General features: G+C 41.3%; 1 protein-coding gene across 3 annotated transcripts; it reads left to right on the forward strand.

The window, feature by feature from the left end:
• The first annotated feature begins 5,856 nt into the window (after nt 1-5,856).
• On the forward strand, nt 5,857-26,979 carry agtr1b (angiotensin II receptor, type 1b). Of its 3 annotated transcripts, XM_057323289.1 has the most exons (11): nt 21,411-21,475; nt 21,559-21,634; nt 22,358-22,482; nt 23,363-23,462; nt 23,544-23,645; nt 23,948-24,052; nt 24,127-24,237; nt 24,335-24,425; nt 24,549-24,751; nt 25,800-25,884; nt 26,073-26,979. In XM_057323289.1, exons 1-11 carry the CDS (start codon nt 21,411-21,413, stop codon nt 26,258-26,260), a joined length of 1,251 nt encoding a protein of 416 aa, XP_057179272.1. In that variant the 3' UTR covers nt 26,261-26,979. The 3 variants fall into 3 exon arrangements, with proteins under 3 accessions (XP_057179274.1, XP_057179273.1, XP_057179272.1); XM_057323291.1 differs by lacking the exons at nt 21,411-21,475; nt 21,559-21,634; nt 22,358-22,482; ... (6 more) ...; nt 25,800-25,884; nt 26,073-26,979 and adding exons at nt 5,857-5,992; nt 14,290-14,332; nt 17,329-20,712; XM_057323290.1 differs by lacking the exons at nt 21,411-21,475; nt 21,559-21,634; nt 22,358-22,482; ... (6 more) ...; nt 25,800-25,884; nt 26,073-26,979 and adding exons at nt 5,857-5,992; nt 17,329-20,712.
• Nucleotides 26,980-27,843: the final 864 nt, after the last annotated feature.

The raw sequence follows: 27,843 nt of genomic DNA on the forward strand, positions 1-27,843 counted from the left end.
CCTTGGAATCATTTAAACATAACATCTACTAATGTAATGCTCCACCATCAATCAACATGGAAACCCATGAATGTACATTGAAATACAGTATAATGTTAAGTTTTACCGATCTAAAATCCAAGTTCACGGAGTTTCATGTGTTCAATGGTTATTATTTTGGTTGCAAGGCAACACATCTATCTAATAACTGCACCAGCATGAGTGCATATTCACGACTGCTGCAAGTGACCTGACCTCTTGAGTCCGTGTAGTTTCTCAGGCCCTGTCCACACGAACATGGGTATTTTCAAAACGTCCGCTTTTTCTATGCGCTGTGGCTGTCCGTCCACATGCGAACGTAGTATCAGGTCACTGCAACCTCCCCCCTTTTTGAAAACTCCTGCCAGGGTGACGGTTTTCAGAAACTTGCAGCAGGGCCGTTTCTAGCTGTTTGGGGGCCTATGCGAGCTACTATTTGGGGGCCCCTATTTTTTCAAACTCTGAGGTAGAGATTCCTAACTTTTTCATATATTCTGTGACAATGCAGCAGTCTGTTACATTTTAAGAGGAAAGCAGGCTAGAGTACATTAATAAATGCAACAGATATAGTGTGTTCTTGAAAAATGTTTAATGTAAACTTTGAGGTGGCATAACATAAAAAAAGCTTTAACCCACCATTCGTTAGGTTACCAAGCAATCAGTTAGGTAACCCACCATTCCTTAGGTTACCAAGCAATCAGAAGCAAATATTCATATCATATAACTGCAGCTGTGTTGCACTATGCAAAACATTCTCAATCTGTTTTTATATTAAACATTACAATATACAGTGTCCCTGTTTAAGCATCTACCAGTTTTTTCTGTGTTTATCTCCACATTATACTAGTTAATTAATAAAAATGAAGGTAAATGAGTGATGAGCACCATATGATATGAAGGGAATATGTTTGCATATATCTTGCAGTGCATTACAGAGTGGACAACTAGCAGTCCTATGCAGTACAGGACACTTTAAATGTACAAGTTTGTTCAAATTAGTAAACTACATTGTCACAATATATATTCTAATAAATTTGGCAAGGGGAATTCAACTAAGTCAGCAGATTTGTCCAGTAACCAAACCACAGTAAATAAAAATACAATAGAGCAAAGAATTGGATAATATTTCATAGCACAGTGATCATTTAAAATTCATAGTGCTATATGAATAATCCACTGCTACTACTACTACTACTACTAAAAGTAACAATAATCAGTCTGATAATAATTGGTTTTATTTATAAAATAGTAGCACAGGTCTTGTCACGACTCTGCTTTATCTTGTCATGGATTTCTTGGTCTTGTGGCAGAGTCGTGGCAAAGCCGTATGTTTAGTGTGAGAAGCCATGGGGTGTTTACCTTTTTGACATTCCATGTGCTTTCTCGTGTCTTGTCATTGGCCCCGCCCCTCTCGTTTCATGTATTGCTTCCCTGCCGTGTCTAATGTTTCCCACCTGCCCTCGTTGATTACCCTTCATTTGTCTTCCCTTTAAAATGCCCTCATGTTTCATTGTCTTGTTGCTCGGTCATTGTATATGGTGTCGTTGGTCGCGTTCCATGTCTTGATGTATCCTGTGCTTTCCTGTTTCTCCCATGCTCGTGTTCCTGTTTGGATTGTCCCATCTTATCTAGTAAGTGTTTAGTTTAGTTTCTCTAGTGATGTTTAGCTTAGTTTAGTGTGAGTCAGTCTGCGTCCTGTTTATTATCCTGTTTGTTTAGTCTTACCCCATTGTGGGTCTTTGTTTTTGTTTTTTTTGTAATAAAGATTCTTGTTGTTAACCCTGAACGCTGCCTGCAATTGGGTTCTCCCTCACTGTGATTCTTGACAGAATGGCCGAGCCAGTACCGAACCCAGCAGGCATCATGGAGGAGTCGAACGAGGCGTTCAGGAGCCGCCAGGCTCACGTCCTGTTCGGCTTCCGCCAGAGGGGGATCCCCATGAAGGACTTCGCCATGGACTTCCTGTCCACCGCGTGCTACTCGGGGTTCACTGAGGCAGAATTGAAGGTAATCTTCAACAGCTGCCTCAATGAACCCTTCGAGCCAGCAGAGATGCGCCGGTTGAGACCCCTGGGCTTCGTGGGCCAGGTCAAATTCGCGATGAATCGTGAGGAGTCCAGGGGAATGTCCATGGCAGAGCCTCTCACGGGGCTGGCAACCATCCAGGAGGATAGCCCCTTACAGGTCGACGTTTTGGGTGTCACCACTCCATCCTCCTCTACCCCGGCAGCTCCTCCGCCACCCATCAGCATCCGTGGCCGGCGTAGACGAAGGGAGTCGTGGGACTCCCCGTCTGACTCCTCCGGTACGGAGCTAACCGGGCCCCCCATCGCTTCTCTCCAGCCGGCCACACGTCCTGTGGGCCGGGCCAAGAAGAAGAAGCCGAGGAGGGGGATGCTGAACCCTGCCCAGCCGCCAGTGAGCACTGCCCAGTCGGCGTCCCAGCCGGTGCAGCCGGCGTCCAGTCCGGTGCAGCCGGGATCCAGTCCAGTGTCCAGTCCGATGTCAAGCCCGGTGCAGCCGGCGTCCAGTCCGGTGCAGCCGATGTCCAGTCCGGTGCAGCCGGCATCCCAGCCAGTAATCCAGCCGGCGTCCAGTCCGGTGTCCAGAATCGTGCCCAGCCCGGTGCAGCCTGCGTCCAGTCCGGTGCAGCCGGCGCCCAGTCCTGCGTCCCAGCCGGTGCAGCAGCCGGCCTTCCAGCCGGCGTCAAGCCCTGTCCAGCCGGCCTTCCAGCCGGCGTCAAGCCCTGTCCAGCCGGCCTTCCAGCCGACGTCTAGCTCGGCCCAGCCGGCCTTCTAGCCGGCCTTCCAGCCGGCCTTCCAGCCGGCGCCCATCCTGGTCCACCCCAGGACTTCTCCCCCTAAGTCCCCCAGAACTCCGCGCCCTCAAGCGCGCCCAGGGACTAGGACTGTTCCTCCCATGAACCCTTGTCTGTCCCTACCCCCCCTCCCATGTTTATTATTTTTGATGTCCCACCCTAGTCCTGTTGTTGTTCTGTCATGTTTGCCCTTGATTTTGTTTTCATTATTTTGCCTTTTTTTGTCTGTCACCCAGTCGGTCTTGTCCCGTTAGTCTGCCCCTTGGTGAGCACCTGGTGGTGCTCATTAAAAGGGGGGCTTCTGTCACGACTCTGCTTTATCTTGTCATGGATTTCTTGGTCTTGTGGCAGAGTCGTGGCAAAGCCTTATGTTTAGTGTGAGAAGCCATGGGGTGTTTACCTTTTTGACATTCCATGTGCTTTCTCGTGTCTTGTCATTGGCCCCGCCCCTCTCGTTTCATGTATTGCTTCCCTGCCGTGTCTAATGTTTCCCACCTGCCCTCGTTGATTACCCTTCGTTTGTCTTCCCTTTAAAATGCCCTCATGTTTCATTGTCTTGTTGCTCGGTCATTGTATATGGTGTCGTTGGTTGCGTTCCATGTCTTGATGTATCCTGTGCTTTCCTGTTTCTCCCATGCTTGTGTTCCTGTTTGGATTGTCCCGTCTTATCTAGTAAGTGTTTAGTTTAGTTTGTCTAGTGATGTTTAGTGTGAGTCAGTCTGCATCCTGTTTATTATCCTGTTTGTTTAGCTTTACCCCATTGTGGGTCTTTGTTTTTGTGTTTTTTTTTTGTAATAAAGATTCTTGTTGTTACCCCTGAACGCTGCCTGCAATTGGGTTCTTCCTCACGTTTTGTGACAGGTCTATGCTTGAGACACATTTATTTGAGCCTTTTTGTAAAGCAAACTCTGGATAAAGCTGACTTTATTTACATACAAACAAACAATCATAGCCCGTTAGCTGAGGTAGCTCACATTTATCTGAGGCTAGCTGAGCTAGCCAGCATGACAAAAGTTGCAAACTAACTTGTTCAAAAGTTGGCATTATGTGTCCCCCTCCACCCACATCAAATGCCTTGCCTTTATCCTGTGATCGTTTTTCTTCATCGGTTTTCTTTTTGCGTTTATCTGCACCAGACGCATAAGTACGTTTCGATGACATTGTAATTAGCGTCTACCGTTATTCTCATCACTTCAGTGGAAGGTGGGCGGCTGTTAATCATCCCGTCAGACCTGTCGGCAGACGTCACGTACCACGTGACAGCCCAGCCCAAAGGTGATTTTGACCTGATTACCCCATGAACACTTACATGCTTTGCAAATTAATGCATAATGAATGCATGCAATACATGCAAATAAAGACAGGTACTTTTAATTCTCGAAAATATAATAAAATTAGTGATGGGTCGTTCTTGAACGATTTGTTCATTTTGAACGAATCTTTAATGTGACTCGGGAAGAACGAGTCGTCTCGGGGAGTGATTCGTCCAATCGCGCATGCGCATTGCGCAACATTCGATGGGTGCTGTGACAAAAGAACTAACGACTCAAACTCAGGAGGTGAATGAAGACTCGGGAGGTGAACTAATCAATTCTCTTTCCGGCTCAGACTGCATTGGTTTAGCTTACGAAGCTGTCATGTGATGAACGAACGACTCGAACCCAAAGGCTCGAGATGTGAACTAATCAATTCTCTTTCCGGCTCAGACTGCATCGGTAAAGCGTACAGGGCTGTCACTTGATGAACGAATGACTCAAACCCGAAGACTCGGGAGATGAACTAATCAATTCTCTTTCCGGCTCTGACTGCATTGGTTTAGCTTACGAAGCTGTCACGTCATGAACGAACGAGTCAAACCCGAGGACTTGTCAGATAAGAGGTGTGGTGAGCTAATCATAGACTAAAGACCCAGGTAAACAATGAATTAATCTTTTCTGTTTCTTATAGCATTATAGTTTTGTATTGTTTGTAATGTGATCAACGTTTGCATAAGTAGTAGATGTGTTAGGAAAGTAACATGTAACATTTTAATTATATTTTGCTAAAATGAACGAAATGAACGATATGACTCGAAAAAAGATTCATTCATTTTTCTGAACGAGACTCAAAGGTCCGAGTCAGTAAAATGATCCGAACTTCCCATCACTAAATACAATATGAGGCTGAACTTGCAGTTTGGGGGCCCCCTGGTGGCTGCGGGGCCATATGCAGCTGCATTGTCCGCATATAGCAAGAAACGGCTCTGACTTGCAGTGCTGGTTGTGACTTCGCTGTGTGTGCTTTCATCTCCTTTGTTGTTTGCCTAATGGGACCTGTTATAATGTTTTGACGTTCAGGCTTTTGATTGGCCATCACGGCTTTACAATTAGAGTTATATTGCAATCGCTTGGTTTGGCATGCTCTTGACAGGTCTTTATAGAGTTTTTTGCGTTTTCATGTGGACCTCAGTTTATAAAAATACTGGTGTACGTGTGGACTAGGCCTAAAAAAACAAGTTCCCCATGTTCTCTCTTAAATCTACAGATGGCACCTGGATTAGACCGGCCAAACCAAAGCTTACTTTTTCCTTACTTTATTTTCTCTGTCTGAAATATCAGATCTGAGCATCAGTATGGACACTCAGTACTCGTGGGCTGAAACTACATCAGTTGTGCAATGGCCACACCACGGTTCAGTGACCTACATTCATGCGTATTTATGTGACGGATGAGGGGGGCAGAAATGAGAAAATCTACATTTGATCTTAGGAGGACGGAAGAAAAACAGTAGACAACTAATTTCCTCTTCATACCCAACACGACACTGCTATTCATATTTTATGGGGGAGGCCAATTCGTTGCCACAGTTTCCCCGAATTGTAGAATTCAGGGGATGGGAGGCAAGCTTGAGAGAACTGGCGTCAGAGTGTGAGACAGAAGAAAGGCAGTGCCACTCAAATGGGAGGGGTGCTGATGTTGTGGGTGTATGCTGGGGTGGTCTTAATAGTCAGATACTGTGGAAATGCAGACATGATATGTGCTTTCATCAATGGGGGGTGGATTGTGGTTTATGTCGGGATGTTTTACGTCTTGTTTGTCTAGTTCAAGGCTCTGTGGCTCAGTTGCTCACTATTTGGCTCAGACTGTGATACTGTGATTTTCTCACACGCTGCCGCAGGTAGGACCCCACTTCTTCATGTCCTTTAATGTAGGATTTTAAGGATGATTTATGGGTATATTTCAACATGCTGAAATATAGTTGTCTGATTCAATACCAGAGAGCGACATAAAGTCAGATAATGTAGACATTGTCATCGCTGTCGGATTAAAAGCTTAGTCTCCAAAACTGACACTTTGACAGAAATAAAAAAAGGCTTTTTTTCAATAATAGACATTGTGTTGTTAAAGCAGACAAGCTCTATTCAATACTTTTTATTGGTTAAATATTTGCAACACCCACTGAGAAACAGTAAGGGTGACCAACAGTAATCTTTATAAAACAATTAGCGTCGTTAAAAATATAAATAAAAGTTCAGTCCAACAGTGACTTCGATTGTTTTAATAGACTGCTGTTTCAAATAATGACTAAAGACCCCCCATAACTCTATCCGTAAAATAAAAATGTGTACAATCTGAAATTGTACTTAATAAAGGAATACTTTTATATTTACCTCATTATGTTTGGGCTCAATTACAGTATTAAGACCCAGCAAATACATTACATTCTGATTACATTTTCAGTAAGTCATTATTTGGTCAGTGTGACATTATGACTTTATTTAGTTCAAGTTCAGTTTCACTGTTATCTTGGCTAACATTCCAGAAATCAAATCATTATATTATATACACCGCAATATTTTAACAATGTACTGTTCATTATAGGCTACTGTATGTGACCCTGCCAGTGAAACGGCACTCACTAAATCCTTGGTGTTTCGAGTCAGACGTGATCACCCAAATGTGTTTTTTCGTCAATTTTAACAATCATAGGTAGTTTAGATGGTTAGAGTAAGGTTAGGGTTAGGGTGTGGGTTAGGGTAAAGGTTTCATAACACTTGAAACACCAAAGATTTAGTCAAAACCAACATGCCACGCCCACGGATCTGACTCGAAACACCAAGGATTAAGTGAGTGCCCCAGTGAAACCCCAACTAAAGTAATTTTGTGATTTAATTTTGTGTGTGTTCACAGACTTGGGTCACAATGTCACGTTGGAATTGTAACGTTCTATCTGCATTCTGAGCAGTTTTGAGATAACAAGCTTCAAGCTTTGCATTCCATTTAACTTCGTAAATAAAACCTTTTGTCCCAAATTGTACACAACATGGAGAAAAAAATCACATAATGTAAATAATTAGTCACAGAATAAGAATATGTGAATAACTAAATTTTGACATAATTTCAAGGCGACAACATATTTTCAGATGATTTCATATATAGAGAGTTAATATACAGGTAATTAAGAGACCATTCCAAATTTTTATTTCAAATAATCCTTTCTAGATGCATTGTGGTCATTTCAGTCAAAAAAATCTAAACTCTGGAGTGACAAAAAGTCATCCAACAGCAATGTAAAAGACACATGAAAAATGTGATTGTAACTTTTCCTAAATACATGTAGAAATATTACTGTTGTGTTGCTTAAAAGTGAATATGAACTTGTTTTCTTTGGAGTATTTGAGGTCTGAAAAATACAGCATCTTTTCTGTTATTTTGACCTGTTTCTCCAGTTTTCATTTTATGCAAATAAATCCAAATATAAACATTATGGGGCGGTTTCCCAAACAAGGATTAACTTAAACCAGGACTAGGCCTTAGTTAAATTAGGATATTTAAGTTGTGTTAAAAAAAACATACTTTACAAAAAACATATTTATTTGCAAGATTATTTCTTGCTCGCTCTATCTGGTTCCGCGCAACTTGTGTTACTTCAGTACTGTCATGTGCGAACCAGTGGGCGGGGCTAGAGAAGTAGTCGTTGATATTCTTCTGTGGAGGCGGTGTTCTATGACATAGATAGGTGCATTCCAGAACCTGGCATTCGCTGGGCCTGTTGTCAATAACAGTTGTAATTTCAGTAACAAGGACGTTTTCAGTTCTGACACTTACAGGATGTTTGCTTGAATATGATTCCCTCTTATATAACAAAAGCACGAGTTAAAATTGATGTCTTAATTCATGACACCTTTAAAAAGAGCATCTTTCTCAACACTGACAACACAGTGTTTAATTATTTTAAAAAATACAGTGTTTTTTGTGTGTGTAGACAATGCATGGCTTTATAACTACAATCAAACTTGGATACATTTATTAAATATGATTAACTCAGTTTTGAGTAAGAACATAAGAACGATTGTATACTCTGTATACAATCCACAAGACAAGTTTTAATGCATATGTCTCCATATGTTTTCATGCAGTTTTAGGTATTATGTGTTTATTCTGTAAGCAACGTGTAGTGAGCAAACATCTGCCCAGTGTCATTATGTATTCGCTTGTTGAGTGGTTAAATTGGTCCATCCGCGCATAGTGGCTCAGATGAATTTTATTTGAAGCGACGAGAATGCTTTATGTGCGAAAAACCAACCAAAATACAGACTTTAATCGATATATTCTCCTCTGTCTTGTCAGTGTATGGCGCGCGTTCACAAAAGCACTTCTTCTTCGTCTTCTGCATGTGTATAAATGGCTTTCATGCACGGCCCCTTTAAGAGTGTGCTGCAAGAGATGACGCAGGCGGAAGTATTGAGGAGGTGCGAGAAACCTGCGAGCCGCGCTTATGTTACATAGTGTGCATGCATCAAACAAAGTGAGTAATTTATTATAAATATACATTCAAGACTATGTTCAGGTGATAATCCTACAAGATATCACCGTTAGGGTGATTTATATTTTCTTTATTAACCGCATTTGTCGAGTGTTATTATATGCGCATTTCTTTTCGTGCGTTTCCCGTCAGTGTGGGTGATCGCCTTAATTATGTTGTTCCTATGTTCGGTTTAAACGTAGCGTTTCTTATCATGTATATTATTATTTGAATCTGTCTCACATTGTTGTTGATATGGGGGTTTAAGTTGAACAGTTACTTAAATACAGGCGGATTTAATACCCCACGTCATTACGTTGCTCAGTGCTAATTGTATTTTCTGGAAGTAGTATCATGTTCGAACTGCAATTACAAGCATTGAGCAGTATTATTATACTACATGTCACATCATTGTATAGTATGTTATACTGTACTGCAGTGTTGTGTTATATACTGTTGTATTATGTTGTACTTGATGTATACTTATTGTAACCTATATGTATGTTGTTTTATTTGTACAGACCACACACACACACATTTACAGTAAATAATCAGCAAGATCAGAACGGTGTTTGACTCAGTTCTTGGGCTCTAATCGGTCCACCAGGATAAAGTGTACCATCTCCTACAGTCCTTAAGTAGTGTTTTCTAGTTCCAATTCTACAACTGGTCCTTCGAGCCGGATGTGCACTTCCCTGGATTAAGATGTCAACCCGTTCTGAACCAGGAAACCCTGCGGTTCGCCCTAAGCGTTGCCCTGCCTACTTACAAGATTATGAAGTGGATTTCCAGAGACCTCGCAGTTACAGAAGTCTGCCATCAGTAGGACAGAGAGAGCAAGATGTGGAGTCATCTGAAGATGATGATAACTCTTCTTCGCATGTCAAAGCATCAGCCACAAAGCAAAGAGGAGCACATGGTGCTCCATCTCTCTCTGCCCCTCCAAGCCTGGCTGCAAGATACGAGTGTTATGATTCCCAACGCATTCCTCAGAAACGGATCACCAATCTTTCCTGGCAGTCATCATCTCCAGAAAAAAATCAACAACCACAGTCTGACGCCAAGGTAGAGTTCCCTCACCATGGTGGGAATGATGGATACCAGAGTGATCAATCAGATGCTACCTCTGTGAAGTTGCAGAGGATCCTAGAGGAGAATTCTAAGCTCTGTGCAGCACAACAGGCTATGCAAGCTGATCTAAAATGGATCGAGTCAGCCAAGGATGAACTGATTCAGCTCTTAGAGAGGGCATGCGATCTCCAAAGGCCTTCAGCTACTCCTAATGCTCAGCCAACTCATCCACCAGTCACATATGAGGAGCCAACATTGGTTGCAGTCATTGGTTGGTCTGCTTAAGACATTAGGCCAGGAAGGTAGCGTTGAGTTGCAGTGCGGGTCGCACGTAGCACGTCTACTTAGTAAATTGCCACCTGAAAGGAAAGCCGACTTCCGTCGCCACATGTCACACCATCCTGGGTCGACATATTCACTGATAGATCTGGAAGACTGGCTAAAATATTAATCTTGGTGCCAAAGTTATGATGATCAGACCACGAGGAAGGAAAGCCAACCCAAAGAGTCTTGGATAGCTCCGCGGTCACGCAGAACCACTGCCACAGTACTGACTGGGTCTGGAAATAGTTCTGAAGCAATCGTCACCTTTCCTGCTGCCAAAGTTGATGATAAAGCCAAGAGTAAATTCACAGTATATTGCTTCTACTGTCAGAACTCAGAGCATGCCTTCAGTCATTGTCCAAAAATCCCAAAACTCACGAAAGATCAACTCTCAGAATGGATAGGCACCAATCGGAGATGCTGGTGTTGTGGCCAGTCTCATCAGGCTGCCGAGTGTGGGTTGAGGAAACCATGCCCACTTTGTCAGCGAAAGCATCTAGGAATCCTTCATAAGGTCAATGAGAAGCCCGCCATTGAAGCATCCAAGACAGAAGCATGTCTCGTTATAGTTGTCTCGTTATCATGTCTCGTTATAGTTGTTATAGTCTTGGCCTACATGGGACTCCAGAAAGCTTGGCTCTGAGAACAATTCGACATGATGTGCAAACCCTCGATGGTGCTGCAGTCTCATTCTACATTTCTCCATACTCCAATCCAAGGAAGCGTTACCTCGTATCTGGAGCCTTCACTGCCCCCCAGCTCGATCTCATTGATCACTCATACCCGATTCCTACACTACAGAAGCGATACAAGCATCTGGTTGGACTCCCACTACAATGCTTTGAAAGAGTGAAGCCTCTCATCCTTGTTGGTGCCGATCAAACCCACATTATCTCGCCAATTGAACCAGTGAGACTTGGTCCTCCGGGCGGTCCAACTGCTATAAGAACCAAACTAGGATGGACACTTCAGGGACCTACCAGCCTACTGGAGCCCAGACTAAAACCAAACCAGTGTTTACACGTCTGCACTTCACCCTGCACTGCTGAGCTTTTCAAGCAGGTTGAAAGCCTGTGGAAAGTGGATGTTCTGCCATTTCAGAACGTAAAAGAGTGCACAAGATCTCAGCAGGGCAAGGAAGCCATACAAATGCTGGAGACTAAGACGGTTCTTGTGGAGGTGGAGGGAATTGAGCGCTATGCAACACCCTTGCTGCGTAAGAATGACATGCCCCACCTGTACGCCAACATGGAAGCAGTCATGCCCCGTCTACGAAGTACTGAAAGGAAATTAGCAAGAGACCCTCAACGAGCTGAAGTTTATGCTGTTGAAATCCAGAAACTGGTAGAGTCAGGAGCTATCAAAAGGCTCAGCCCAGAAGAAAGGGAGAAATATGGTGAGACCTGGTTTATCCCCCACCACATGGTGAGTCATAATGGAAAGAATCGTGTGGTATTTGATTGCTCCTTCCAGTTCAATGGCCTTAGTCTAAATGAGTCGCTCCTCGCTGGCCTCACCTTAGGCTCGTCACTCCTTGGGGTCTTACTCAGGTTCCGTGAGCATGCAGTGGCCATCATTGCAGATATAAAAGGCATGTTTCACCAAGTCCGCCTTCTTCCAGAAGATAGACCTCTTCTTCTGTTCATCTGGCGTGATTCAAGAGAAAGTGGTTCCCCTGATGTCTTCGAGTGGCAAGTTCTCCCTTTCGGGACAACATGTAGCCCTTGCTGCTCTACCTTTCCCTTGCAGCGGCACGTGAAAGAACACAGCCAGCCCAACAAAGATGTGAGGTTATCAGTACAGCGATGCTTCTATGTTGACAACTGCTTGCAGAGCTTGTCATCAGCGGAGGAGGCAAAGCAACTGGTTGACAAACTACAAGGCCTGTTAGCAAAAGGGGGCTTCAAATTGAGACAATGGGCCAGCAACATACCAGCTGTCGTGCAGCATCTTCCAGGTGAAGCCAAATCAGATGGCATTGAACTGTGACTAGCTCATGAAAAAACAGAGATCCAGGAATCCACTTTGGGACTTAGTTGGAACTGCCCGACAGATGTCCTGACATAAAGCCACCGGCCCATAGAACATGGTGTGCTTACCATGCGGGTTATGTACAAAGTACTAGCTAGTCAATATGATCCCTTGGGATACGTTCTTCCGTACACTACCAGGGCAAAGGTATTGGTACAGCAACTTTGGAGCAAGCAGCGTAGCTGGGACGATACCCAGCTTCCTCAACCCTTAAGCCAAAGCTGGAATGAATGGGAAAGTGAGCTCCAGTTCCTTGCCAAAATCAGTTTCCCAAGAGCATATGTACCAGCTTCAGTAGACCAGGGCAGAGCTGTTGCAGACCTTCATGTATTTGGTGATGCCTCAGAGAGTGCATATGGAGCAGTCGCTTACCTGCGCACTGAAGATCAGCTTGGCAAGATCCATCTGTCATTCGTACTGGCGCGCTCCAGAGTAGCACCTAAAAGAATCCTGTCAGTGCCACATCTGGAGCTCTGCGCTGCTGTTACTGGTGCACAGCTGGCAAACCTCTTAAGCAGGGAGTTAACTTTGCCCATTCGCTATACAGTACTTTGGACAGACTCTACTACCGTGCTGTCTTGGATTCGGTCAGAGTCGTGCCATTTCAAGGTTTTCGTCGGCACCAGAGTAGCAGAAATCCATGAGCTAACTCATTTCACTTCATGGAGATACGTAGATTCAGTTTGAAATCCAGCTCACGATCTGACAAGAGGAAAGACTCTGAAAGAGCTGTCTGAACCCAACCGATGGAGTCAAGGGCCTCCATTCTTGCTCCTTCCACCAGAGCACTGGCCAGTAAATCCTGCAGAGCGCACTGAAGTTGACAGGTCTGAGCACAAGAAATCTGCATTCTGTGGTGTAGTAACAACAAAGGAACTAATCGGTAGTGAGCATAGGACATGGAGAGAACTCATGGAGACCATTGCACAGGAGCTCCAAAGGACAGCTGGAGAAACAGGGGAACTTACAGCAGATACTTACCAAGAAGCAAAAACTTACATCCTCCAGAAGGTACAGAATGAGAGTTTCCCAGAGGAATTACAACGATTGAAGTCTGGTAAGGATCTGCCAAATAGCAGCTGCGTACTCACCCTAGCTCCAGAATATGATGAGGCTACTGATCTAATCAGAGTTGGAGGCAGGCTAAGGCATGCAGAAGCTTTAGATTCCGCAACAAAACATCCTGTGGTATTGGACGCCAAACATCCAGCGGTAAAGTTACTCCTCAAAGACTATGATAGAAGACTTGACAAGACAAAATGGCAGACCTTCCCTTAGCACATTTGCGTCTATACAAACCAACCTTTTATTCCACTGGGGTCGACTGTTTCGGTCCCTTCCTTGTAAAGATCGGTCGACGAGTAGAAAAGAGGTGGGGAATCCTTTACAAGTGTCTTACCACAAGAGCCGTGCATACAGACCTCCTGCACAGTTTGGATACTGATTCATTTCTGATGTCACTACGGAGGTTTATTGCACGCAGAGGCTGCCCTAAGGAATTACTGTCGGACCAAGGGACAAATTTCAGAGGAGGCGGAAGGGAGCTCTGGGAGGCATTCCAGTCCATGACACCTGATCTTCAGCAAAGACTTAGGCCACAAAAGATAGCACCAGGATAAAGTGTACCATCTCCTACAGTCCTTAAGTAGTGTTTTCTAGTTCCAATTCTACAGCATGTAAACACAGAGTTGCGCTTCCGCGTTGTGAGTCAGAGCACCGGCATCCAATAGGGGCAAGCTTAAGCCCCATGCGGCGTTCAGCACACAAACCTGTCTACTTTTGAAGTGCTCTCGTCCAAGAAGAAGACGAAGAAGAAGTGCTCTCGTGAACGCGCGCCATACACTGACAAGACAGAGGAGAATATAACGATTAAAGTCGGTATTTTGGTTTGTTTTTCGCACAAAAAGCATTCTCGTCGCTTCAAAAACATTCAACTCAGCCACAATGCACGGATGGACCACTTTAACGATGTCTTTAGTACTTTTCTGGACCTTGGCAAAAACTGACACCATGGTTTCAATGAGGAGGCCTGGAAAGCTCTTGGATGTCACCTAAATATCTCTATTTGTGCTCCAAAGATGCCGGAAGTTCTCTAAACATGTTTAACGTCATGTGGGTGAATAAAAAATCACACAAAGTCGATTTTTGGGTGAACTTCCACTTTAAACAGCTGTTTATGTGCACTGTTTACTCATATTGCATATTTAAGCGAAACATGTATTAACTCAAATTATACACTACAGTCACCAGGCTCACAGAATCTCCGACATCTGGGACAACTCGAAGGTGAGTAAATCATGACAGATTTTTTTGTGAACTATCCCTTTAAAATAGGCTATACTGTAAATTAGATTGGGATTATTTGATTGGCTTCTTTGTATTATTATTTATGAATAATTTGACCCAAACTAAACAGTAGCTAAGAAAACCCCCACACACGTTAAAAACATAAATTCGGCCCAAATAAAGATGAGCTGTACTCTGAAGGATGACTAATATTTGTTGTCCACATCTCCCATTGCGGCAATTTGCATCTTACTGATGAGATGGCAAACAGAACACAACAGAAGCTAAGTTACTGTGTTGAGTTTACACTTGAGCTCAGCTAAACAAAATGTCCGACAGATGTCTGTGTCATTCCATCTGTTCTTAATCCAAACAGCCGTTTGCTTTAAAAGTCCAGTCAACAGAAATATACAAACTGTCCCAGCAGGAGACAAAAGAAGATAATTGTTTTTTTAGTGGTCACGGATGTGCTGATGAAGTAGATTTCCAGGCCGCGCCTCTCGGAAGTGAATGGTTAGGAGATTGTATAAATCATTAGCTAGATCACTGACGACTTTTATAGCGGATAGTCTGCCAGATGGTGGTGCTCATGCTACACTTCTGTCCTATTACAGTTTCTAGAAACTTGTTATGCTGTCAGGGCAAGAAGTCATTTAAGCAGATGCTTTTGAACAAAGCAACTTATACTACGGTAGCAGTATGTACAAGAGGGCCCATACTGCTGAAAAATGTCATCCCATGTTATCAAACATATCCACAGAAAAGGCATAGGAGCACAAGAATAACTTTAAAAGAGATCTGGTCCAGCACATTTCTCTGTTGCGATCTCTGTACAGTCAAATTTATAGCCGCCTACTGTTACACTCATTTAAAAAAGAAAACAGGACTAAATCAAGCGCTGACATGTGCGGAACTGCTTCACCGCAGCAGGCCTGAGGAGCAGAAATGCTGGGATGATATTTCATTATCCTGTTACCCTCGGCAACCTAACGCTGTTCTCCTCTCACAATGAGCGGCACATTTGTAACTGATATGGCTGTGCTTTTACAAAAGTATGTCTCGCCTGTGAAACCAAAGAAACACAGATTTGCTTGACATAAAATAAACAGTCCCGTATAGGACCATGATGTAAAAGAATAGATATTTGAAGGGTTGCAGAAAGATGCCAAAAATGTACACGTTTTATTATTGTCTATTTTACGTTTAAAATTTGTTCTGTGGCCGCCATTTAAAATTAATTTTAAATTTGTAAAATAATTATTATATTTGTTCTAACTTAAGTAGTATTTTATTTCATTGTATTTAATACATTTCATTATTTGTAATGAATTAAATTTCATTCTATAGACTATGCTGTTAGCATAGAATGTTCATTTGTAGGTCTTCAAAGTGTAGTGAAACAATAAGAAATTTCACAAAATGCAAAGCTTAACCTGAACACCTATTTATAAGGAAATAAGCATAACAATAAAGGAATAACAAAAATCATTTTCTATAGATCTTTTAAAATAAGCATATTTATTTATTTATTTATTTATTTATTTAAGCTTGTGCTTACTGTTGGGGATTTTTGTAAGTTGCAGTTAAATACTTTTCCTGCATTTTTTTATCTGGTTTGAAGTGACTTTTGAGCCTTTGCTATTGCTGCTGCAATACAGAAAATCCACTATAGTACGCCCTCTTGTGGAAATTTGAGGTAAAACTAACCAAATTTATTAAGTTTGAGGAACTGGCAAAAATAAAATCCTAAACCTTTCTCATTCTATTCTGGTCGGAGCAGATTCATTTTTCTCACAGAGTCTTTCCACTGCGTGGACTAAAATGAACCTGTTTATTTAAGTGTTTGCTGATTAGAAATTCTCATGCTGAGCACTTTTCTGTGTACAGCGTGTGTAGTACATAACAACTCTCCACCACTATTCTTATGCTCTCCTATTAATGTATTTCTTGCTTCTTCCTCAGTTAATGGTGGACAGTAGTTGCTACACACTCAGTCTTCATTAGAAAATGTTCTAGTAGTCAACTATTTCTATCTCAATGCTTACCACAAAATAAGAGATTGAGAGATCTGAATATGTAAACAATTAAGTTAAAATAAATGAACTATTTATTTGCTACACTAGATGTCTCTTTCCATTGACTTCCATTCATAAACATGCAAAAGTTGAATAAGTTTACTGTAATATTTCAGAGCGTTCCAAAAGCTGAATCAACCATGTGAATTTGTTTAAGGCAAATACTTGTGACCAATGGAGGATTGCTGTGTCTCATAGGAAACACTAATAACAGCAATGTTGCACAATCCTTATTTTTATAATACAAAAAAAAAGAATGACAAAAACAGTGCATGCACATCAGAATGCATGCTGTAAATAAATAAATAAAACAGCATCTTGGCATGTATATCTAGTCGCTGACGATATGCGCAGGCCTCTCACATTCAATTTTTACATATTAAAAGTCTAATGTGGCCACAGAATTACTGTGATATGGTTAGTCACAACCCTGTCAGAACAGACTTGTGATCCTTTTTGAGTGGCAGTCCAACTGTTCAAATTTATTATATTTACTACATTCATTTTTCTCTCGTCCATGACCTTTAAGAATGTATTCATTTCGATAAGCTTTTCAAAACTGGAAATCAAAATTTTACACTTCTCTTAATCACAGCCATGGGAAGCCAGTGGTAAACACTGTACACTTGCTACTAATTGACTTGGGAAGCATTTTAAGGGGTTCCAGGTGGTAAATAGCGTTATTTCAAAAGGTCATATTTAAATGCCGAGTAACATTAAGCATCTGTTTTTAATGGCGTCTTGTTTAACAGAAATTGCATGAACGGTGAGGACAGTTTTAATGTGCTCATCTTAACGAGAGGGCGTAGCATGAGCTCTTTCATGCTTGTGCGTCACAGCCGGTGTTTACGGCCTGAGCCTACGGTAATGATGTCTCTTCTTCTGGACTGTGTCTGACAGTTTTGTTGCCGTCTTTTATAGGTCCCATCGAACCCAAGGCTGAAGTTGGTCCCTACAAACACAACCGGGCCCCTGTACGAAAGATCCCTATTTTCTGTCCCAAACCTCTGGAAACTGAGACAAAAATGGAGAACGAGACATCAGGATTGAGTAAAGGCCTCCTTGTGAACTGCAGCATGTCTGGACGATACAACTTCATCTTCAAATTCATCCCTGTGGTCTATGGGTGCAACTTCATCATTGGGATCATTGGGAACAGTATGGTGGTGGCTGTCATCTACCGCTACATGAAGCTAAAGACAGTAGCCAACGTGTTTGTGCTCAACCTTGCTATTTCGGATCTAACCTTCCTCATCACACTGCCAATGTGGGCCACCTTCACGGCCACGGGATACCACTGGCCCTTCGGCACCTTCTTGTGCAAAGCTAGTGCAGGTCTGGTCATCTTCAACCTCTACACTAGCATCTTCTTTCTTACTGCTCTTAGCATCGACCGATATCTCGCTATCGTACACCCGGTGCGTTCCAGACATCGACGCACCCTCTTCTACGCCAACCTCACCTGCGTGCTAATATGGGTGTTTGCTTTACTTCTCAGCATGCCCACAGCGCTAAGCAGGGATGTTTATGACATGGGCAACTCCATGTTGTGCGCGGTGTGGCACCGCAGCGAACGAATCCACTTGCTTGTTACCCTTAGTGTGCTAAAAAGCGTTCTAGGGTTCTTTGTGCCTTTTCTCATCATCATCACATGCTATTGCCTTATCGGTCGGGACCTGCTGGATTCTAGGGGTATGCTGAGGAAGAGCGTTCGCTCGCGGGAAGACGAGACGTTACGCATGCTAGCTGCTGCTGTGCTAGCGTTCTTTGTTTGCTGGGCTCCTCATCAAGCTTTCCACTTCATGGAGCTGCTGGCCATGCTTGGTGTGGTGAAAAACTGCCAAACTCTGGATATTCTTGACACCGCCATGCCCTTTACCATCTGCATTTCGTACTTGAACAGTTGTGTCAACCCCCTTCTCTACAGCTTTGTTGGAAAGAACTTCCGCAAGAATCTACTGAGGCTGCTGTGCTGTGGCTCGGGTCCAGCTAGCGGTCCCCTTAGAATTAACTCAAAGATTAATATACATTCCAGCTGCACCTCTGGATTGCTCAAACCAACAAGCTCCAAGAAGAATACAACATCTTCTGTAGAGACTTCATCAGTGCGCAGCTGAAATATTAAGAAAAACCGTGAGGATGATGATTTGTGTTTTAGTAACCATTCTTAAAGCCACAATATGGAATATTTAGACCGCTAAATGGCGCAATTTCGAAACAACAATAAAAGGCGAAGCTAAATGACGTTATGTAGGAGAGTAGAATTATGGGATATGTCGTTTTCACCATCCAGAGGCGTATGGAGATCACCCATCATGTTCACGGACAAGGTAATGAATGAATTTTATTTGATGTCATCGTAATGAATTAGCTTGCAAGAAACGTGGAATGTAATGCAACGTTAGTCCACGACTGATATTGGACTTTGTCTATTGATTTGGTAGCGTAATGCTACACGGTTTCACGTTTTACGGTTTTACGAGTATTTTGTGTACAATAACATTTTCTTTGCTTACCTGTCTATTAAAACACATGCGAAAGCGGAGTCTCTGTCGAGTCCAAGTTGGTCGCGAAGCTCTCTCCATTTAGAAAACGCCACGCTGATATTAATCCGAGTTTTATTTCTTCGTTTGTCCATAAGCCTGCTTGCCTCATTTGGCCTACGTTTACGCTTTTTGGGGTTTCCTTTACTCGCCAAAGTGTAATCGTGATCCATAATAACAGAACAACAGATGCTGCGTCCCATATGCTGTATAACCATTTTCTCATTTGCGTGTTGCCTTAGTTTCTACAACCGGAAACTGAGGGTAGTGCGGAGCAGCGGATATTAAGTCACTGATATGATACAAATACAAGCGAGACAAGGGATGGGCCATTATTTTAAATAGGAATTTCTCTGGATTTGCACATTCTTGGAAACATTTGGGATAATTTAAGTACACAACTGTATGAAATATATCACACTGTGCAAGTGATTTTTGGATATTTCATAACAAAATTATTCCATATTGTGGCTTTAAGGTTTGTGAAATTTAGTAGCATCTAGCAGAGTGGTTACGAATCGTAACCCACGGCTCAGTCCACAGCTCACCCCTCCCTTTCAAAACACTACGGTGGCTGACACAGGACAAAGATGTCATCACATTTTCGCATCTTTGCCGAAGGAGATAACGTTGAAACATGCCCTGTAGAGCAGTTTGTCCGTTTAGGGCTGCTGTAGAAACAACATGGTGGATTCCATGTAAGGGGACTTGCGGTGAATGTAGATAGAAATAGCTCATTCTAAGGTCATAAAAACGTAACGCTTCATTATGTAAGGTCTTTATACACATCTGAAGACATAGTTATGTTTATCATATTGCATTTCTGGAAAGTCTAGCTTTGACCAGTGTGATAGTGATGGTTTGACGTTGGTCTAGCTGGTGCACATGTGCCGGTTGCTTAAAGAACTTAAACCTGGTCTTTTAAACAGCGCCAGAAACTGTTTGTTTTATGCAGGTATGCAAATGCATGAGTGCCTTCAGCTGTCTGTAAAATTAAACCAGATGCATTATTATTCAGGTAGCTATGTGTTGACATGTCTAATATATTCACAGCAAGATTTGCTTCTAACTACACTATTATTCTACCATAACAGTAGTTGACCTGTAAGACAAAACTGAACATGTGAGAGGACAGTTTGCACTGACGCTTATAGCTTGCTTATGCCAATGCTGAGAATGCAAAGCTTAATCTGACATTTTATTTGGATGATGATGCAAAATCAATAAAATATGCTTTCATTTACTTGTGTAGACTATGGAGACCGTTTGCTAAGAGTGGGTTTTACATACGCTTCTGAATAAGTGATCTGTGAATGTGACCATGCAATATCCACAGTTTGGGTTTTCTGAAAACAGTGCCTTTTTTGTGGAACCAAAACCACAAATACAATTTTGCTGAAAACAAACAACTTGGAGGTGGTGAAACCAGCTGTAACCTTAGTTTAGCAGGACGCTAGCAACACCAAGGTCATAGGTTTGATTTCCAGTCTATGCACATACAGATACTGATAACATGCATTTCAACGTATGCCAGGTACATGAATGTAAACGTAACAGCTGTTGGTGTCTACAGAAAGCTAGTCATGAGTGTGTCAGCGATAACCTGTCACAATCTGTTTATACACATTATGTGCATTATATTTGTGTTCCTTTTACAAAGAGATTTTCTGCAGTTAGGATTTCTTTAACTGAAAATTCCATATATACTGTATCTATATTTTTCTTGGTTTCTTTTGAGATTACCTTGCTCTTAGTAGTTTACTAAACCACACTGTAAATGTATATTTGACATATTTTAAATCTGTATTGTAGTTGAACAACAATATAGATTTTAAATACAGTTTAATATTTGTTTGAATTACTGTAACAATGACATCTCTCTTACTTATATTGTCTATTTAGTGAAATTGTATTAGTATTTTCAGACTTTATAAGGAAATTGATAGCTGTAGTCTAAGATATAATTTAAAGATGTCTGTTTAACAGGAAAGCAAAAATTCACACACTAAACATAACTCGTTTTAGACATGTTGAATATTTTGTTTCATGTTTCAAGTTCATTTTTGTAAGTTTTAGTTTAAGGTCTGACTTTTATTCTGTTGTTATTTGAACAGTTAATGGAAATAATTTGAACAATAATTTAATAAAATCTTAACTGCTGTAAATGAATAGTCGAGTTTGTGTTTGGGACTTTGGGGAACAGGCACTTAAATTAAAGCCATTTTTAAAAAAGGTATTTAGTTGTCTTTTTCTTTTTGAACATTTAGAAATCATCTTGACAGGTTAATAATTGAAAGAGTTGTATTTGAAGCCCCCACCACCAAAAGTACTGTAGCTAAAAATATCTTGTACAGTATTCGTGACAGGGGAATTATGTATATGGAAGTTTGGGATTGGGTGCTTCCTGAGGGTCGAGCATTATAAAGTGAGATGTGCCAGGCATATGCTCACCTAGACAATATGAAGGTCCTTTTGCTGCTGGGTTTGGTGGCTGTCGCTCTTTGTGAGCAGACCAGATTTGTGGGGTAAATTTTTGAAACATTTTATTTATTTTATCAGAATGTTTACAGTATGATGGTAAAAAGTAAAAACTGTCACACTTGAACAGAGAGAGGGTCCTCCGTGTGAAGCCTGAAACTTACGAACATGTGTCAATCATCCAGGAATTGAGCCGCAATGTTAAGGTAAATTATAACATACACACAAACAGAGAAATGAATGATTCATTTTCATAACAACTGTGGCCTTGTGTGTTATTTGAAGAAATGTTTCTGTCGGAGGATTTCTTGAATTAGGAAACGCTGGGGCTGTTACTCACACTTTATACTCCAGTTAATATTGCTTGTCACAAAAAGGTTTTAAAAAGGTTTTTGTCATAAAACATGTAATGTACCAACATATTATAGACTTTTTAGCAAAATTTAAACAATAAAAATGAAAACAGATATACTATATACTAAATAAAAAGAAACACATGTTAGCATTCAACTTTTAAACAAATTAAAACTATCCGTATCACATGTGACAACTTACCCCAGACACAATTTTCATTCTTTTGGTTTATATTCTGCATATTATTTATATTTTTATGGTCTGCATTTGTGCTAAATATTATTTGAATTAAAGTGATTTCATTGTTTATCAAACAGCTTTGCAAAAATGTCCTACTACATTTTTGTTTTCAAGCAGTTTAATTAATATTCCCCAAAAAAATTTTTAAGAGGGTTTTAGGGTGTTTGAAACCAAAATACAGTATAAAGTCTCTGTTAGAGAACAGACACGTATTTATAATTTGATCTTTGATGTGATAAGAAGCTCCAGTCTCTCTCATCTTAGACTGGTTACTTGGACTGGTTTTCAGTAAGACATGCTTGTACATGCACTATGACAAACTGCTCCCTCTGCAGGTGGATTTCTGGAGACCAGATAGAGCTGACATTGTGACCGTTGGCATGACTGTTGACATTCATGTTCCTGCACCCCAGCTTGCCATGGTCTCCACCATTTTACATCAGAGTGACATGGAAGTTGAGTAAGTCTGTGACTGGACCCCACAATACATTTTAAATGAGCCGTGAGCACACAATGAATTTTAATTTGGAAGTTCATGCCTGGTTCCTATTGTGTTCATGTGTGTGAAGTTGTGTTGTGAGTTGAACACGTATTCTTCTCACCAATTCGGATGGAGTACTGTAATGACAGTCTCCAAAAGAGACAATACGTGGGCAGATGGTGTGGTGCCACACACAAATATTCACTCTATTACACAGTTTATCATCAAACTGACCAATAATTTACATTGATATGTTTAAAATGCTCACTCGTGTATATACAAATAGCCCTAAGAGTTATTCTATTTCAAAGTAGTATTGTACAGTCATGGTAACACAAGCAATAGACAGAGATCTCACAGCAGGTATCAGCAGACGGCAGGGCAGAGAGTGATTTTCGAGATGGTGTTTCAGGGATTTCCATCTTCTATATGATGTTTAATTAACAAAGTTCGGGAGGAGCCGGAGCAGATAATCAGCCCGGCTCATCCACAATCAGCAATCACTGCATCCACCCTATCAGCTCAAGCAAGCTTTCCCATGAATAGACAAGCCGTCTAACCAGCATTATCTCTACAAGTCTTCAACATCCCTCCACAACCCCTGCTACTCTCCTCGAGCCCCCTTACTCCCGCAATACCCGGGGGGTGCGCTCTGGGTTCGGGCCGATTCCGAGCTCAGTGCACTCGCCCCGATGGGGGGGGGGGTGTGGTGTGCTCCGGGTTCGGCAGGAACCGGCGAGCTCGGGGCCCGCTCCACGGACAGCACGCCAAATACGCATACCTTTCCACCATCGCTCTACCGTTATTATCTGCATTATCATGCAATAAAAAAGCCAAGTTTTACTGAATCTTTTTATAGGGTCCTGATTGGAGATCTTCAGGTTGCTGTTGAGGCTCAGATGAATAACAAAAGGTTCACAAAAGGTCATGACTACATGAAATACAACAACTGGGAAACAGTAAGACCTCACTATACAGTAGATACTCTTAAACATTTCCCTTTCATTTGACTTGTGTAATGTATTTAAAAAAAATCACAGATCAATGACTGGGCCATTAGCATCAGCTCTGCTAATCCTGACCTGATCAGCAGACAGGTGATTGGAAACACATATGAAGGACGTCCCATGCAACTTCTGACGGTAAAATTCGAAGATTATTTTATCAAGCATGTAAAAAAAGAGCGCAGCATTTTTATGCACGAGTCAAGCTTAGATTATGCATTATGTATAAATGAATATTAGCGTATTCTTGTCAATAAATAATGCAAATTCTCCATTTTAATTTTATTTCAAAATATGCTCAATTTAATTTCAACAAGTCTACTAACTATAACTGAACTATCCCTTTATTAAAAGACAAGTATTAATAGAAATGTGTGTCTCCCATGTGTTTTTGACAATAATCATCAATTTTTTTCATTTTTTTGTATTTTCATCCATAGGTTGGAAAGAAGACAGGCTCTGTTAAGCCAGCTGTGTTCATGGACTGTGGCTTTCATGCTAGAGAGTGGATCACTCCTGCTTTCTGCCAGTGGTTTGTACAGGAGGTACATCATCCACTTTCTTTTGTTCTTCTTTCTTTCTAAGCTGATGAACATTAATCCTTTCACTCCATGCTTAGGCTGTGTCCACCTACGGCAGTGATGCTGAGATGACCAACCTTCTGGATAAGATGGACTTCTTCGTTCTACCTGTCTTCAACATTGATGGCTATGAATACACCTGGACCAGAGTGCGTTCACATTGTTTGTGTCATCAAAAGACATACAGTAAATGACAAAGATTCAGGGTGTGATGTTTGATATGAAAGCTCTTGTTGTGACCTTCAGGACAGGATGTGGAGAAAAACTCGCTCCAAGAACAGTGGCAGCAGCTGTGTGGGAACTGATCCCAACAGAAACTTTGATGCCGGATGGTGCAGTGAGTACATGCTTCCTTTATCCATTTCCACCAGCTCAATTGCAGGACGTCACTGTTTTGTCATGACCATATTACCCCAAAACGTTTACCCAAGTCTTTGTTGTATGTCCTTTGCTTTTTAAGCCGTTGGAGCTTCCAGCAACCCTTGCTCCGACACCTACTGTGGAAGCCGTCCAGAGTCTGAGATTGAGTCCAAGAATCTGGCCAACTTCATTCGCACTAACAAGTCCATCATCAAGTCTTACCTGACCGTCCATTCATACTCTCAGCTGCTCCTCTTCCCCTATTCCTACAAATATGGCCTGGCCGCTGACCACTCCGAGCTGGTACCAGTGCACACACATAAACAAACACACACTTAGGGGCTGGCCAGTATGACGCTATATGCCATTACCACGGAATAAAATGTCAACCATAAGAGATTTTTCTATTCCGTGTATTCTGCGGAATGTAAATAAGTAGGCGTGGTTAACTTGGCACTCTGCAAGTTGGGCATTATTATGAAAAAAACGTGAATTAATCCACCCATAAGAAATAAACTTTTCTTTTGACCTTTCAGTCTGTAGTTTCGTGATCCACTCCAGTGCGGCGCTTCCTCTATCCCCACAATGCTCGTGCAGGGGTGCAGGGACCTGCGCGTGCAACAAAAAAAATCTCATTCTTGCGTATTTTAGAAGGCAGATCACTTTGTATAGCTGCAGTTGTAAAGTTAACTAGGCAATGATGATCACGGATGCGGCAAAACGAATAAAAATGCTATATTGTGCATGCCAGGCCAGTGGATGGCGATGTTACTTTGTAAAGAAACATAACGTGCCTGTGCACATAAACATACCCAGTTTAAAGTCAAAGGTGCTTTATAATACAGGTCCAAGTATTTATGTGTGTAGAGTCGCAACTCGCGCGCAACTGAACACGTAATGCACATGCGCGTGATGTCATCGTTCTCACAAAATTGCGTTTTGCAGTTTACATGGAGACGATAGCAAAATGTTATCGATAACAACAGCGTTTGTAAAAATGTGCACGTTGAGGCCTGTTTTCAAAAATTAGCCTCGTAAAACGCAGTTCAAATCTCCAAAACGCATAATAAGTTTCCCACATTAAGTTGACACTGTTGTGTAAACGGCCTCTTAGTCAGTAGTTTTCTATTGTACTAAGATCATCTTTCAGAGGATGAACAGTTCATCCACTAGTACGAAAAGAAAGTTTTCTCAATGTTGTATTTTTTTTTAACTAGCTTGTTGGGTTCCCTTAATACTCTCTCTTGAAGTACTTTCTACAGCATACAGTATATGGAAAACATGAAAAGCTAACAGGGAATGTGACATGACTAACTTACCAATGCCAGTAACTTCTGTCTGTTTTTGGCAGCTCAGTGTGGCTCAGGGAGCTACTTCAGCCCTGCGTAGCCTGTATGGAACCAAATACCAATATGGACCTGGAGCTGTCACCATCTGTGAGTAGGATGAATCCAATACATACTGTATGGACTGTTGCCCATAGACAGATGCATTCTAAGACAGTTCCAGTCCTGAGCAAAATATTCAGTTTTAATTGATTTTATCAACACTTCTCATTAATAAATGAAAAGAATTGGATGCCCTCAAAAAGCTGTATAGGTAAACATGAACTTTCTCATTTTAGACCCTGCTGCCGGTGGTTCTGATGACTGGGCCTATGACCTGGGCATTAAGTATGCCTACACATTCGAGCTGCGTGACACCGGTCGTTACGGCTTCCTGCTGCCCGAATCTGAGATCAAGCCCACCTGTGAGGAGACCATGCTGGCTGTCAAATACATCGCTAGCTATGTGGTGAAAAACCTGTACTGAGAGATGTGTCTAAGAGAAAGCTCTATAAATAAATGAGTGATGGGTTGTTATTAGAAAACACAATGTGACTTCTGTGAACTGATTTTCTACACACCTCTAAAGACCATCAGCAAAAACGAAAATATACTGTAGCATTATCAATTTGGATCACATCATTTTTTCATGAAATATTTTAATTTATTGCTACGGTTTCTGCCTATCAATCGTGCCACCCAGCACACTGATCCTCTTTAATACTGATTACGTTTTAATGGACTGCTCATCCGGGCTGTTTTTCTAGTGCTACTGAAATGTTCTTCATAATAAAATAACTTTTTGAATATTTAATCTCAAATCAATATTTAGTGTCCAATTATTCACTTACAGTATGTGTCAAGCAGCTGTGTAATGAACATGATTAAGTCAGCCAGTTTATCACAAAATAAACCCGACATGCGATTGACTGTACATAATCTCTTACATAATGACTGCTGAGCTGTATAATTGCATAAAAGCATTTTAGTTCAAATAGAGTACATTATGTGCTAGTACACGAGGAACGCAAAGTGAGGAGACTTCCTGATGAGCAGGATACACTAAATATACACTAGAATAAATGTGTCGCACATACAGTATAAATTTTCCTCCCTCTTTTCATCACATGTTCACATTATATTCAAACATGCATAAATGTGATAATTCAGTATTATATTATTGCAAATGTAGACCATTTCCAGACAATATGCATTCATATTGTTGTATAACATAGAATTGAAACATTTTTATTTTGTTGTTATATTTTTGCCTTTATAATGTAGTTACGCTATGAACTGTAACTTAAGTATGTGTTTAACTTATTTATGTTTTACTGTTTTAATCTTAAAAATGTATGCTTCATTAACGAAGGCTTCATCAATTTATCATCAAATAATATTTGATGATAAAGAATAGCTAGCAAGGATATCCCATTTACTTCAATTCCTCTGTCTTAGAATTGAGAATAGAGATGCACCCAAGTTGGCCACATAATGCCCCTATTGTAAAGGAAGCTGTATAGGAAAGCCATAAGCCTATGTTAAACCTAAAATATCAATACTGAAACTTAAACTCACCACTGAATACGTCACACCAATCATAAGAAATAAGAAAGCCTATCAGTGAACGTTCACTGGCAAATATACACAGGAAAATGTAAAACTTCCAAATGTAAAACTTTATCATATCCCAGCAGGCTGACGCAGCAAATAAGATTTTAACAGTATTTCTATTTAAATGAATGGAAAACATAAGCAATTTAGGTATCTTGACAATGTATGCCATAATGATTTTTATGCGATTTAATATCGTTGTTATTAAATAGTTTCATAAAAAACACACAACATGCAATACACATTTTACCCTACAGAGGCCGCCATTACTGACTCGATGAGTTTTCAAGTTTTTGTCAAGTAGGGCTATAAACACACATAGAATAGCGTAATACTTAACAGTTCTCTCACAGTATGCAAAACAATCTGAAAAAAAATTAAGAGAATCATTGAGAGACTCGTATAACTTTATAATGTGTAGTGTAATTAAAAGGAATGCTAGGCCCATCTAGTGGT

This window comes from Triplophysa rosa, linkage group LG23 (genome assembly GCF_024868665.1).
Source record: "Triplophysa rosa linkage group LG23, Trosa_1v2, whole genome shotgun sequence".
In the NCBI taxonomy this organism is placed as follows: Eukaryota; Metazoa; Chordata; class Actinopteri; order Cypriniformes; family Nemacheilidae; genus Triplophysa; species Triplophysa rosa.

What these genes read in the sequence shown, in the direction of transcription:
- agtr1b (XM_057323289.1), top strand. Translation starts at nt 21,411, where the DNA reads ATGAAGGTCCTTTTGCTGCTGGGTTTGGTGGCTGTCGCTCTTTGTGAG. An exon ending in AATTGAGCCGCAATGTTAAG is followed by an intron (nt 21,635 to 22,357) that starts GTAAATTATAAC and finishes CTCCCTCTGCAG; the next exon opens with GTGGATTTCTGGAGACCAGA. An exon ending in CTTTGATGCCGGATGGTGCA is followed by an intron (nt 24,426 to 24,548) that starts GTGAGTACATGC and finishes TTGCTTTTTAAG; the next exon opens with CCGTTGGAGCTTCCAGCAAC.